The following is a 16,421-nucleotide window of genomic DNA, read 5'->3' as shown; positions in this document are numbered from 1 at the left end:
ATTTAGCCACAGGCGTAGCTCAGTCAGCTAAGGCGCTTGCCTGCTGATCAGGAGTTGCACTCGCGCGCAGGTTCGATTTCCATTTGGGCTGATTACCTGGTTGGATTTTTCCCGAGGTTTTCCCCAACCGTAAGGTAAATCTATGGCGAATTCTGGGCCTCATCTCACTAAATACCTATCACTATCACTAATCCTATCGACGCTAAAGAACCACGTAGTTGATACAGCGTCATTAAATAACCCAGTAAAAACTCTATTTATGCAAAAATGCGAATGAAATTGTTTATAGTAATGTTAGGAAATAATTACACATATTTACATATTATTTATTCGCACATTTGTCACTGCAGCTGACAAGAGAACCGTAGAAATTAATATTGTAACGAAATATTCACTTTGTTACATATTTCAAATATTTGAGAGTGAAAGTAAGTTTATTTAAGAATTTTGGGTTTGCCTGGGCCCATCCAGTAAGCTACACCACTTGGTTTAAATGAAAAATAAATGCAGGTTCCATATTCAGAAGATAACAGATTGTCAATGCCTGGCTGACATTTCTCGAGAGCGAGTTTTCGTCTGTTTTTGTACCGTATTTAGTTTGTTTCTTGTCTGTTTTTCTATTTAGTTTGTTTGTTTGGTGTTTGCATTTAGTGAGATGTGCATGCATTCAAACCTATACTAATTGAAATCATTAGTTAGCAAGTTAAATTCATAACCTCAACCATAAGAGAATTGTGTCGTCATGGGTTATAATATTAAATTAATACTTAAGAGATATAGATGTACCGGTACAGTAGACATACCGGTATATATTAATACTTAGAGATGTAGTAGATATAGTCCTTATGTTAATGTTTTGATATGACTATAACTGTAACTTATGTTATTTCAGAATTCCTGTGGTTATATAAGAAAGGACGTAAATTACAATATAAATGTACAATCAGTTTTATAGTTGCCATCGATTGTATTACATTCAAAATTACTTAATTTTTTTTTTTTCATAAATTTGGCCACATATTCAAGGAAGATTTAATAGAGTTTGCCGTTTGTTAATATTCGAATATTTATTGTTATGCTAATAAAATAATGATAATTTTAACGTTATCATTTGAATTAGTGGATACATATTTCGTAAGAATTAGATTAGATAATCATAAATTTCAGATCTCACACAAACCATACTGGTACTATTATTTAGAGTCAATATATGTTCTAGCAAATGTATATATCTATCTTCCGATTATCATTATTGTTAACTGTGGTACTTTCTCCTGATGTTGTTATCCTTTTTATTTATTTTTGATTAATTTGAGTCTTAAATTTATAAATTTAAGATTTGTAACTACTTGTATGGTAACATTTCTTTGTGTTTGTTATTAGAATACGACCATTAAATTTTGTTTTATTGTTCTTCTGCATTAATTTTACTGTTACCAGTATTGAATTACTAATTTAGCCTACCGGTACTAAGTTGATGCTGAACAATGACCAAAGCATTATTAACCATTTCAGCTGTGGAAATTTCCTTTCTTTATTTTCATCGAAGTGCTTGTAGTAAGTTTTTTATATTGATTTTATACATTGGATTTTGAAATAATTCTGTGTTCGCGTTAAGTGCTGCAAATCTACATTTATCAACAGAAAAAGAAATGAGAAAGTACTGTACAAAATTTTAACTAGCTACCTGCTCCTGCAGTGTGTACTACCATACTAATTGTGTGTTGTTTTCCCTTCTGTGCAACCCTGCCTGGCCTGCTCACATAGCAACCTCAACACAGACAACTTGTTAAGGTAAGTTAGTTGCAGTTTTCACATATTGTTATGTAAGAATAATATCAACATAAGGCCGATGAAAGAATTATTTGAATATTACATTATTTATTTTGTGTAAAGGAAATCTATTTGTAAAATCTTGCCAAATATGCCAGAAATATAAAGTATTTTAAATTATTTCGTATTAGAATTCTTCAATTCTTGTATATTCATTTTCATTATCGTTCTAACTGATTTTTAATAAATATTTCCTCATTTATTTTAAGGATATCTTATTCTTTTAAAGCATATTTTTTAAATTCACATTATAAGCGTCCTTTTTTCCATTTATGAATGTTATACTGACATTTCTTATATAGCTGATGTTCTGTTACGAAAATAAATGCATGTATTGCTGTAGTTTCTCCCAGCAAAATTTATTTAATTTATTAATTACAGTTATATACTGTATATATTATTGAATACATGAGAATACTCATAGACTTGTTTTAATTTTACGCAGTAATTGGAAATTAACTAAAGAAATCAAATATGAATTGTAACGTGCATTATACAACTTTCACATGACTGCCGGATTAATAATGTCAATATTTTTAATAATAAAACTAAAAGTATGATACCTTTAGGAAAAGATCAATCATAAGTAAAAATCTGTTTCATTAAGAAAATATCAGAACGAATAACACTCTTTGTACCAGCACTGTTTGGTTGAAATATGTAGGATGAAAAAGTAAAGATTTGTCATAAAAGTTGTTGTTTTCTAATGCCAGGCGTTTGACAATAAAGTCATTTCACCTCTTGCACTCCAATATTTTTCAAAGATATTATCATGGTCAGCTACTGAAGCACAGATTTTGAGGTGTTCCGAATCCATTTCTCGGTTTGAGTTGCACAATGGGCAGTTAGAGGACTGATATATTCCAATTCTATGCAGTTTGTCATAAAAGTTTAAAAATTTATAAAAGAGCATTGTAAGTCATATAAAGTGAACAAACTACTGCTACAGCGGTGTAAAATATTAAATATTTTCGGGACGTTGGTAAGACCTACATTAGTGTAAGGTCTGCACATTTAAATCACATGCAGACATCAAGCAGTAGAAATGAAATTCGTGAGGCAAAGTATTGGCTTAACATTTCTGGACAACAAAAAAAGGGGAAGAAGTTGAAGCAATTACAAGCATACATAAAATGCCATTACTTTTAAAATATCAATCCAAAGATTGAAGAACTAAGAAACGCCATTTTAAAAGATTAAATGACATACCACATACCGGTAGTAGTCTAATACAGGAAAGATATGGATGATAAGGATGGTGATTATAATGATAGCGACGAAGAAAATTTAAATTATTGTAAACTAATGTTCATAATGAGTAAAAAAATGAAACATACTATTAATCACAATTGAGATATGATGGCCCAGTATTAATTGAGTAAATCAGTAATTCCAGCTGTATGCACGAGTACATTATATCTCCTTGATTGATCACAGCAGTTACCATTATTTGGCATCAAATGATTAAATAATTGAATTGTACGTAAATAATTTATAAGTATATAAATATAGGATTTTTTTACATTGTAAACACTAAACAAAATAATATATACAGTACATACCAGTATTAACTTCATTGTTGTTAAAATGTAATAATTAATAAATGTTACATTTTCATTCTTGATGTTAAGTTTTCTCGTGTCATTTTAATGATTTGTCTTTAAAACTCTTTGGAAGAGAAACACTGCGTATCATAACACAAATTTTGCTCTTACTGTTTCAAAGACTTACTGATAATGTTTTGTGTTTGCATTTTGTAAATAACTTCTATTAAACCGTGTTCCATGTTTCTTGAGTACCGGTAACATTTAACAAGTTTGTATGAGTAGCTATAAATAATGTCAGCATTTGAATAATTCATAAAACAACAGTTTCATATAATCTTTTCTCTTTTAATAATCTTTGTTGGGAATACTTGAATTTTATGTCCATATAAATGTGCCTGGTGAACTATATATTCTAGTAGCATAAATTTTGAATTTGAAGGAATTATTACAGAGATATCATGCCTTTAACGTTGTATGTAATTTTATATTTGGAAAATCGAAACATACAAATATTGAGGAATACCAGTAATATATTAACTAATTCTTTTGATAATTTTTAACGGAATTATATCAAATAATTTTTAAATAAATTTATTTACATTCCAAACCTAGGTTTCCGTGAATTTTAGAATTGACAAAGTTGTACATAAAAGTTAAAATAGATGAGGGTTATTTTGAACTTCATCCATTGTTCTTTAATTTAATCTATTAGTTACATAATTTATCCAATAATAAATGATAACATTTCACTGGCATTTATTTTTGTAAGTTATTTGAACCATAAATCTTATCCATTTCATCCCATGCTTGGAGTGTGCCTGTTGTTTTTGATAGAATTAGATTATTCATAGTTTTATACTGTGGAATGCAGATAGTTCTTGTTTAATGTGAGCGAGTTTTGTTTCTGAATATTGTTTTCAAATTAAGAATGCAATTATCGTTTTCATTTCATTTATTGTGATCCATGGATCTTACATCAGCATTGAAGCTTTAAGATGTGGAACAAGTCAAGAGTTATTATTATTATTATTATTTTTTTTTTTTTGCAAATACGTACATAAGACACCTAGAACATTTACTTCTTTCGTAATTAAAAAAAAATATGTATGCCGTATATATAATAGATGGTTATAATTAAACTGACGGTGTTCAGCGTGGCACAGGACGGACTGTAATGATCGTAGGAATGTGAAACCTCATAAATATGCTAATTAAGCAATGCACTCGCGAATTACGCAAACAAATAATTAGTTCCAAGTCTTGCCCCAGGTAGAAACATGGCGCTGTAATCAGTCACAACGTGGTATGGGCATAGGAAAAAGGCAGGAAAGATCAAACACATGAACAGCTCATGGGCCTGTTAGATGAACAGTGACATCTGCATGTTATAGGGACCTGCTTGTGCGATGCGTGATTTCAGCTTTGCAAGAACGCAACTGTGACCACACCATTATTTTCATGCAAAATGGGGCAACACCACATGTCGCTTGCCAGGTGAAAGATTTGCTGCGAGAAACTTTCAGTAACGACCACATCATCTCTGGTCAATTTCAGATGTGTGGCCTTTAAGATCCCCCGACCTAAATCCATGTGACTTCTGGTTGTGGGGATATTTGAAAGATTATGTCTATCAGGGACATATCCGGATTCTGTCTGATCTAAAGGCTAACATATAACAACATGTCGCTCTGATTTCACCAGACATGCTGTGAGCAACTGTCGTGTTACGGATGCAACATGTTGCTGAAGTGGGAAGCTATGTTGAACAGTGTTTGTAACCATAGTTTCTAATAAACGTGCCAGAACCACTGTTTTCATGTGTTTGATCTTTCCCATACCACGTTCTGACTGCTTACAGCGCCATGTTTTCACCTGGTAGCAAGACTGAAATTAATTATTTTTTGGCATAATTTGCGAGCGCATTGCTTAATTAGCATATCTACGAGGTTTCACACTCCTATGATCATTACAGTCTGTGCTGTGCCACGCTGAATACCGTCAGTTTAATTATAACCACCTGATATTACTCATACAATTAGCATTGGTTTATATAGCCTTTATAAAATAAGTTCTGAAATCATACCTCAACTCAAAACAGAGAGAAATAAATAAGTAAATACTCAAAGCTCTAAAATCTATGCACAGTTATGGCCTTTATTATGATATCAAGATATCAGTGAATTTTTAAATCGTTCTTGTTGATTAGACACCTGCACCTGAACGTAGGAACTGTAATTATAATTTGTCAATTTTACGCTGATTATTTTTGAGAATTTTAATTATGGTACTACTTCGGTTGATTATCAGTTTGCTGTACTTAGATCCAATGAAGTACTGTGACCACAAAAGCACTGAATACGATTATTAGAGATTCATGATAGGATAAAAAAAAAAACTAGTGTCTTTAGTGAGAGAGGAAGAGTAGAAGCTACATTTTCAGAAAATGTTACATAGTAACTCACATTCTTGCTGATAATTTAAATACGAGTAATATATATCTGCAAAAGGATGTAGCTAGTGGAATAAATTAAACTATATAATATTGAACGTTGGAAGATACATTAATTTCATATTTGTGTAATGTGTGAAAATTGTTATTGCATTTTCTCTTTTAATATAAAACATTAGACTAATTTTGTATCAGTAATTTAAGATGCTGAAATTGTATATTTTTCTTAACAAGCATCTTATTAGTTACATCCTTATTTTATTTTCGGTAGGGTAGTGGAATTTAAAATGTACATTATAATACAAAAGTGTTTCTATTATTAGTATAAGAATTGAATAACAGAATTCATTATTATTAGGAGCTCTAGTCACATATTTTCTTGTGAAAGTGCTTCTTGCACAAGAATTTGTCATTTTCAAACAAATCTGACGCATTTTATGGGGACTATCTGCATTTACTAGTATGTGTAGCCGACCAATACGAACTGTAAGTTGTTAGTTGGTTTCCTGCCACCTACCTGTAATATCTGAGTGAACCTGCAATTTACCTGCTCCTCATGTGTGCTGTTTTGTCACTGCACTTAGGTTGAACAAACCGATGCCGGACGATGGTACGAGGTTACTGATCAGGTAGTTAAACAATTCATTATTACTTTTTTTCTGTTGCTGGTCTCTTCTCTTGCCTGCATGCTGCTTCAATATTAATTTGCTCTATCATCTTTGCTGACAGGTATCTCTTCGAGTCTCTTATTACTGTGATGATTTATCACCTCACATTTTAATTAATGTGGTTAATATAATTATGCATTTAATCGATAATTATTTTGTTTCCTAATGAATTTTTGTATTATTAGTTTCGATTATTTATACAGGGTGTTAAAAACAAGTATCCAATATTTTAGGAGGTGAAAGTATCCATCAAAACAAGAAAAAAAGTCTAATAAACATGGGTCCTACAACACATACTTTCTGAGATCTGAAGACTTGTTCATAGGAGATGCTCAATGTGACATCCATTTATGGTAATGCATTTTTCTGCCCTACAATACAGCAGGCTACCAGATAATCATACCGTAGTTGACACCCCTGGCATGGAATACTGATACGTCGCAAAGAATACTGAAAACAAAAGTTTGGTTGCGGATATGAGCGGGGTTCATCAAAGATGGTGTTGTGAATTTTCGTAATCAGCATGTGTGGGCTGATGAAAATTCCCATGTAGTTGAAGAAACAAGGCATCAGGACCGATTCTCAATCAATGTATGGGCAGGCATTCTTGGTGATAGATTAAGGGCCATACGTGCTACCACAGAGATTAAGTGGGGCTCGTTATCAGGACTTTCTTATTAACGTATTGCCTACCTTGCTGGAGTAGGTGCCATGTCAGCATGATGCATGATGGCACACCAGCACATTTTTTCTGCAATGAGCGTGAACATCTGACGCTGACATTTCAGGACCACTGAATTGATTGGGGAGGCCCCACACCTTGGCCTGCTCGTTCCCCAAACCTAAATCCCCTAGACTTTTGGTTATAGTAAATTTCAAAGAGTGCGTGATTCCTTACGCCAAGGGGCAGAGGAATGCACTGCCATGAATGGACATCACATTGAACAAGTGTACAGTGTTGTAGAACCCATGTTTATTAGACATTATTTTCTTGTTTTGATGCATACTAGCACCTCCTAAAATATTGGTTACTCTTTTTAACACCCTGTATATGTCATTTAAAATATTGTTCAAAATAAGTTCCATATGTAGTATTATAAAATTACGCAATTTACTGGCTTCTTTGAACAGGTGGTTTTTTTTTATAGCATTCTGTGCACACGTTTTGTTAGGCCTATAAATAATTTAAGGGAATTATTTCTACTTTCAGCATTTATTATAGAAACCAAATTTGTTGTTTTTATGAAAGTACTCCAGTATGAGAACATCATCATTTTTTTTTTCCAATGACAGACACTGATTTACCATAACTTATTTCAGTGTCTTTCTTTAGGAGTGGCAAATTGTAACTGTAGATTTTCTTATTGCCGTAATGTCCTGGGTACAATGTGAGAGGCATTCTACATTGCACCAGATGATGTTGATATGGTGAAATATTGGTAGGAGAAACAGAAGTACCCGCGAAAACCTATCTCTCGGTACCATCTTTGTTCACCACAAATTCCAGTTCGACCCACTGGGATTCGAACCCTGGTTACCAACGTGGAAAGCATTCATCTAATACATAGTTCGCCATTCATTTAAATATAGTGTTTAAAAAATGTTTCTAAGTCGGTAAGAAAAGAAGGTAAAATAAATAAAGAAGAAAGAAAGAAAGAAAAAATGCACGATTTTAGTTAAATAAGTTTTTTTTCTTAGTATGAGAAATTAAAAAGAGTAGATATTATTATAGATAAAACATTTGGAGATATGTTGGCACAAATCTTATTTCATCCAAAAATAGTGGCAGAAATGTGTACAAAGATATCTACAGAATATACGAAAGGTCCATTTGCTTCGTACAGAAAATAAGTATGATGATATGTATCGGTATCTCCATATCAGGGCCATATCTACGCATGAGTCAAAATGGTCAATGGCCTGGGGAGGGGGGAATTTTTTAGATTAGTTTTTTCCCCCTCCCAGAAGGGCGTATCAACAAATATTGCATTTTTGAGATATTTCTGATGGACCCTGTTTATGTTTGAAAACAATCATTTGAATATTACAATGGACATGAGAAAGAATCAAATTGTTATGTAGATAAGGGCTCTACTGTAAACTTGCAATTTTGTTGATACGCCTTCCTGACATGATGCCCTCAATTTGTATATAATACAAAGAATAGGTAATTAGTAGGACCTATATCATTTCCTTTTTATTACTTTCATCTGAATATTGATTATTAAATTCTCTGTATTAATTTCGATTATATTTCCATATATAATAATTTATGTTTAGGGAGCAGCATTTTTTTTAATTGCCCGGGGCAGCAAAAATATTAAATAAAGTTCTCCATATTATTTATGTTATATATACTGTATTTATTACATTATAATTTTATTTACTATATATAGAACGAGAAAGCTATTAATTTTGAATAATTTAAGTGGATCCGTGAGTATTTAATCACTATAAGCATGATCATGTTAATTCACACATGAAGTATCACAGGACACAATGTAAAAAATTTCTTTACACTGAACTCATGGTATTTGTTATTATATCAGTACTATACAGTCGTGATAAAATTTCTAGTAGTTGACGGTGTTCATTTCATTATTTGTGTATGTCTGTGTGTGCGTGCAAGTGAGTGAGTGAGTGAGTGAGTACAATAATACAGGGATGTTCTTTACAGGCAGTGCTTGTCATCATTTATCACACTGAATCTGTCTCCTATTGTGGATAGTCGTCTTCGTATTTTCATAATATGTAATCTTCATGTTACGATGTTTGGTGACATATATACGTCCGTTGATGTGACATATTAATGAATTTAAATACTATTATAGTCACAATCATGCCATGGTATGAAAGAAAAATTTCACAACCTCGAGCAGGAATCGAACCTGCGACTTCCTGTACTCCGGTCAGGCGCTCTACCACTGAGCTATCGAGTTCGTCTCACGCCAAAGGCTTGGAATTCGCAGGTTCGATTCCCGCTCGAGGTTGTGAAATTTTTCTTTCATACCATGGCATGATTGTGACTATAATAGTATTTAAATTCATTTCATGATAGTGTACGCACATATTATTTACAGTAGATGAAGTGATGATCATTTGCATCTTCAAGAAAAATTCTTGTAAACACAATGCAATTCTTTATGTAAAATTTCTCTTTGTTTCCCAAGGACGTGGGGATTATTCTCATACACTCTGTATTTAAACCAGTTCATTAGTTAAAAATTACACAGATTCAAATTATTGGACTCCACAAACCACAACTCACAATACATTCACCAAAAGCTTTATGACTTTCTGTATTAATTGCACTTAATTACTCCCCATCCCGGCAGCAGTTTGGTACTAATTGCACACTATACTGTGATTTCTTACATGTGTTCAGAGATTTTCAATATATTATCTGGAAACATCCTTTCAAATTTCTGCAACACTCTCCACGAAGATCACTTGATGAATGTCATAAATAAAAATTGGTTGTTAAAAATTATAACCCATTATTACAATACAGGTACACAGTTAAAGACTACACAGTACACATCGATTGCATATGTTCTTTTGAGTACCGGTAATGTCTGTATGAACTTCTGCATTCTATCAGTGGACACTGCAGCTGATAAGAATTGGAATACTGGCAAAAGAGATCGCTAGAAACACATTTGCTCAAGTTTTGTGGCATTTGTAAAGAAATTCCCTGTATTATTTAATTAAAGACATCCATCATAATATATAAAATTAAGAAAATGCACTCTTTGTTAGTGTCCTGTTCTTTTCTTTCTTAGTGTCTTATTCATTTAATTTAATTAATTGTAGATCTAGCTTTATCTCTTTGCTGTATCATATTGCTTACTTTTGACATGTGATTTCTTAATCACACTTTTCGACTAACTACTGTATAATGCAATTTCTTTTATATTCAACACCGAGAAAATTAATATTATAACTTAGGGATATTTCTAGCACTGACTCCTATTTTGTCATAGGCAAGATTGAAGGCCAAACATACTATTGTTTAAGATAATTGCAATTTTTGAAATCGAAATTAGACTTTGTAGGGATTTTAAGTTTTATCCCGCAAATGTAATAATGTTCTGTATTACAGCCATATTGTATGCCTAACAGTAATGTTCAGAGATACTTTTTAAATGATAGAGGAAACATTTAGCTTTTGTGGTAAATTACGTAATACCAGTACAATATCAAATACCAGTACTGTAAATTTTGTCTACTTTGTTAATAACATTACTTTTTAAAATTACTTTTTTTATGTCATATTATGAGAGTAATGGCTCAGCTTGCATGTTTGTCTTTTGGTTATGGAGAGGGAATGGACTTTATAATGTGTAGATCTATTTTGTGGTGCAAGAGCATTTTAAATTCATAACTACTAAACTGTATTAATATAGTAACTCCATTATCACTTTCAATTCCTATGCTTCATTGCACATTGGTCCTTGTTTGTTAAACCTTCATGATCATATTGTGTGTATATTACTTAAATTATATTATATTAGTCACCCTGAAGCGGCTGAAGTCAACAATAATGTTACAAATTTAATCACAGTAATATTTAGAATTGTGCCCTTGTTGCTTTCAGAATTATATACAAATAAAATAGTTTATTTGGTATATTCTTACACACAAGCAGATTTGTCGTAATCGTTATATTTGTATGCATGGAACAATAGTGTACTGAAATCGTGAACTGTATTTTTAATAAAACTTGAATGTATCACTTTGAAAGTGTACCATACTGTAATATTGTGGACGAAATTATAAAATTGTATTTTGTTTGATCAGTCAATCCTTTTTCGTAACAAAGAGGATAGAGTAATGGCGGTAGTAACTAAATAATAATAATAATAATAATAATAATAATAATAATAATAATAATAATAATAATAATAATAATAATCCACTTAAGAATCTCCAAAAGAAATTTAATCACGAAATATACCGTGTTATACTATTTAACAACTTAAATAATTTGATTTTAAATCATATATTGTAGGGGAAAAAAATATGGAAGACACAATTAACAAAGTCTCTTACGCATGTAGACATATTTGATAAAATGAGTAAAATAAATTAAAGTATGTAGAAAAGTCTTTTAACGAAATAGATCAATAAAATGTAGGAACAAATTTAATGTGTGAAAAAGTTTATAACCGATACCATGCTTTCGAAATTTCTTTTAATGAAGAGGATCACATCAACTGTAGGAACAAATTTTTGTTTTGCTGCAATTACTAGGCTCTTCATTTTAAACACTTATTCTGAGAGGAGCATTTTCTTGACTAGTTTTACTGGCATGAGACGTCTCAATTACCAGTATAATACACTAGTATAAGTTTTGATGGAAAACCTGTAGCCATACTTTAAAAGGGTTATTGGTACTGTACTAGTACCGTACCTTATTTATGTGAATTATTTACTTTGCTACCCTCACATAAGCCTGCCATCGTTCCCTATCCTGAGGAAGATTAATCCAGTCCCTACCATCGTATTCCACCTCTCTCAAATTCATTTTAATATTATCCTCCCATCTACGTTTCGGCCTCCCCAAAGGTCTTTTTTCCCCTCTGGCCTCCCAACTAACACTGTATATGCATTATGTGAATTATAGGTATGATATTTAGATCATTGTTAAGTTTAATGCTTTAATCTGTATACTGCACATTTAATCATATTTATACTTCTTATATACTGTACATCAAATTTAAGGTTATTATTGTGATGTTAATTGGATTGTATCAAATTGAAACTACAGGGAGTGGTTTATATCTTATAAAGTTACATAAACATTACCCATCTTTAATTTTGAGTTCCCATTCTTGGCAACTATGATTGTAGACATGAATTTCCATTGTCATAATTTAAGAACTATATATTCTTTTACTCGTAACTTATATGAGAAGTGGTAAATTAATTTATGTATCTTTATAATTCTTGCAAGGAAGTGAAATATTTACGACTATACAAACAGTTATCTTCATTTTAATAATGTAACTTGCTATGACATGGTTTAGAAGTAAGTTTTGTACTGGAATTTAATTATAGGGTCTTCTAGTGTCATGTATTTAAATACTTCCTTGTTATTGCATGTAATACTGGGAGAAATTTTTAATAATAAAGTACTGGTAACAATTAAATATGGTTCTAATTTTAGGTATGAGGCTGTTTTGTGTAGTTTACGATAAGTAGACCTAAACATACCTTAAAAATTGAAATCGTAACTAGCAATTATTTATGAAACATTATTTCTGTCAGTTCAGATTAGGTACTGGTGTACGTTTTCGACCCTTTTTAATGTGAAGTTTTTTTTCTCTGTCTCTCTAAAATATGATTGAAGTTTTTCATATATGAGTAGGCCTACGTGATATGTCATAGGTTCGCTTTAATATTTATAGAGGTGTAGATGTGAACAGTAATGTTGAAAATAAGATTAAATACATATTCAGAAGATTTAAATAATTCAATTTTTGTGCTTCATTGGAGAGAGTGATTTTTTTTTTCAGAAACTATTCCGTAGGTAATTTAAAAATGTTAGATGGAGATGGAGATTCTTTAATCTTCTGTCATCATAATACGTATGCAACATAAACATAAGTTATTTCAACTTTTATGGTTACAGCAAGGTACCAAGGAAACAATGGTGCATCCACAACCAGCTCAAGATGGAGTTGAAGGTGGAACTCCTCCCTCAGGAACAGATGGTAAGCATAAGCAATTTCATCCTTTTCTTTAACAAATTTTGAATTAAACTGGGGCTAGAATGATGCTTTAATTACCGTATATGCGCGAATACTCCGCGCATATTTTTTCTGGAATTTAGCGAAGAAAAACTGGGGTGCGCGCATTATTTGAAACAAGGTTGGTACCACTTCATCTGAAACACTTTTTAAATTTTTTCTCCTAAAATTAGGGTGCTAAGATTATTCCATGGCGCTGAGTATTCACGTATATACGGTTCTTTCTATATGGTATTAATACCAAATAAAAAAAATGCAGCTGCCATTATTTAGTACTACTCGAACTTTGTCTCCATTTCTGTACTAGTGCAATCACCCAGTTTGTCAGTGTCATTGGAACCTGTTGTTAAGAAATTCGAATGACACCACTCCATAAAGCATTGCTTTTTTATGTACAGTTCTGCAAAGAAAAACATTGACTAATGTCTCACCTAACAGGGAGTGTTCTGAAACAGACATAAATGGAAAAATGAGCTGCTTTCACTCATATCTTAGTAGCATAAATGGTAGGCTATACCCGACATCGTGTAACTGTACTTAATGCACGTTTTTGGAAAAGTTATTATTTAATTTTGTTTCTACTGGGTGTTCATTTCAAAGTATATCATGACGTCACTGTTGATGAGTCAGCGATTTGAAGCGAGTTTCAGCTTTTATGTCAGAGACTTTGCCTATTAATCAAGGCGTTCAATCTGAACATGAGAACGGTCCGGTATAACTTGAACGTCGTAGCAACAGATGGCGGTCTGTACGGTCTGTGTGCTACCATAACCCCTTTCGAACTGTGTTTTGCGCGGCCAAGTCGTACGCAGGATATTTGTTATCATCATTGTGTATGGCAACATTCCACAATACAAATCAAATGCTCCGTGTCCATGTTGACCATCGAAGTTAATGTCACCAAATACGTAAGTAATCGTCTTAACCCTCTCCCCATATCTCGACAGTAAGAAAGAAACTCACCTCAGTACATGTTTCGAAACAGTTCACATTCCTGCCACTACAAGCATTACCATACGTATCGGTAAGTACTCTTCAGAATGAACGCCGTACTTTCTAGGCAACTTCTCTGGCACATAGGTAATACACCTCTGCGGAAGTGTAGGAAGATTGAATTCTCTAGGCTCATCGACTAGCCACATGACGGCATACAGCGAGCCATGACACACTTTGAACTGAACACCCAGTAGTCTGTAGAGTAATTCAGGATTTTAATGACTTTTTATGTGCTTCTTAAAACAGTGTTTCATCCAGCACTATTTAATATCGTTTTGGCTACCGGCATAACTCAGTTGGTTGAGGCGCTTGGAGTTGCGCTCAGGTACGGGTTCGATTCCCACTTAGGCTGATTATCTGGTTGGGTTTTTTCTGAGATTTTCCCCAACCGTAAGGTGAATGTCAGGTAATCTATGGCGAATCCTTGGCATCATCTCGCTATCATCAATCTCATCGACACTAAATAACCGAGTAGTTGATACAGCATCTTTAAATAACCAACTAAAAAAATAGCGTATCCAGCGACCTCTTGCATCTTTTGTCAGTTTTATTATTCCAGGAAAAGGATTAGTGCAGTCACATTGCCGGTCCAACACTGATTTCACAATTATTGATACACAATGTATTGCTGTCCGATATTCAAATGTAATCGATGATAAAAATATTATAAATATTTTGGAATATTGTCATTATTTACTAAAATTCGGTGAGTGTAATTAAATGCTTTACCAATGTGGTCGATGATGATGATGATGATGATGATTATGATGATTATTATTATTATTATTATTATTATTATTATTATTATTATTATTATTATTATTATTATTGCTACTACTAACTGAATAAAAGCAAAATTATTATGGTGTCCAATCCATATAATTTGAAATGCAATGTAATACTCCAGTGTTAACTGAGTTAACACAAACCACGAAAGCTGTTGCATGGGAATTTTTTTGGTAAGCTTTCCACTGGTTTTAAAGGTATTTTTTTAGATTAAACTTTTGTACTCTAGCTCAGATATTATTTAAGAGTCTCAAAAGGAATTACATAATAGCACGATTATATTTGGTTAGTGTTTAATGGACAGAGACATCTGAAAGGAATATCCATTTTGAATCTTGCGTACACTACTTTTAACACTTGAATATAATTAATTGATTAACTAGTGGACTTACTAGTGTTAATTATGTAAGCCGGACAAATCTTACATAATTAACACTAATAAGTCCACTAGTTAATCAATTAATTATGAAAGGAATATTTTTTTTTTTCGGAAGTGTGCATTAAAATGTTTAAAATATCACATAAATTAGACCCTACAGATAATTTTATTGCCATATTTTTAAAACCAGATCATTTTACTCAGGAGGTATGAAAGATTTATTTTTGTTTTTTTTGTGTTGTCAGCAGCTAGATATATAAATAACTGGAATTGTCGTATTGATTACAGACAGAGGGAGAAGTAGAAAAAAAAAGCGTGATTTCTTTGGGACAATCAAGAAAAGGTTAAGCCGTTCCAAAATTCGCTCCAAATCAATGGATCCTGGAGAACGAGATGAATCTTTGAACCGAGATGCATCACTTAGCAGATCAATATCTGCTGATCGGGCAAGGGACCCATCAGCCCATTCCACAGGTATGTGATATGTATAAAAGTTCTATTGTAGATAATATCATGCATCGGTTTTATTAGGCTTGCTTTTACTTAAAATGCATGTTTTAAGGTAGTTGAAATGTTTCAGTTCATTGTCTGACTCCACTAAATATGACTAATAGGAGGACAATCTCACTTACTCCAAACATGAACATTTGAATAGTGTGTATGAAACCATAACGAAATATATTTTTACTCAAATACAACACAAGAAAAGTTCTGCTTTTTTAATTTATAAAATAATTTGTTTTTCGTTATGTACCGGTACAGTAATTTGACATATTGGATATAATGTTTTCTTAGAAACTGTTTGAAGGATAGATATAACTTAAGACCTAATAATTTTTCATAAAAGGTCTTCTTGTTTTATTTCAACTCAAAATAGGATACTTTGGCATTAATCATTTACAGATATTGAAGTATAAAAGTACTATTATTATAGTTCTGTATAGAAAAGAAAGATACCGCTACCATATTTTCAAATACCGGTAATTAATTCTGTTTAGTTCTTTCTTTTCT

At 32.2% G+C, this 16,421-nt stretch overlaps 1 protein-coding gene across 5 annotated transcripts in view; it reads left to right on the top strand.

Annotated features, from left to right (window-relative positions):
- LOC138710858 (phospholipid transfer protein C2CD2L) overlaps window positions 1-16,421 on the top strand; it is a 343,333-nt gene that overhangs the window by 291,748 nt on the left and 35,164 nt on the right. For 3 of the 5 annotated variants that reach the window (XM_069842023.1, XM_069842022.1, XM_069842025.1), the window contains exons 10-13: window positions 1,768-1,794; window positions 6,414-6,458; window positions 13,132-13,213; window positions 15,699-15,884. In XM_069842023.1, coding sequence (XP_069698124.1) covers window positions 1,768-1,794; window positions 6,414-6,458; window positions 13,132-13,213; window positions 15,699-15,884 — 340 coding nt within the window. The remainder of the gene's footprint in view (window positions 1-1,767; window positions 1,795-6,413; window positions 6,459-13,131; window positions 13,214-15,698; window positions 15,885-16,421) is intronic. The other 2 variants (XM_069842024.1, XM_069842026.1) reach the window with 2 other exon arrangements.

Source organism: Periplaneta americana, chromosome 12 (assembly GCF_040183065.1).
Source record: "Periplaneta americana isolate PAMFEO1 chromosome 12, P.americana_PAMFEO1_priV1, whole genome shotgun sequence".
In the NCBI taxonomy this organism is placed as follows: domain Eukaryota; kingdom Metazoa; phylum Arthropoda; class Insecta; order Blattodea; family Blattidae; genus Periplaneta; species Periplaneta americana.
The sequence above is the reverse complement of the archived record's forward strand: the minus strand, read 5'-3'. Positions and strand labels throughout refer to the sequence as shown.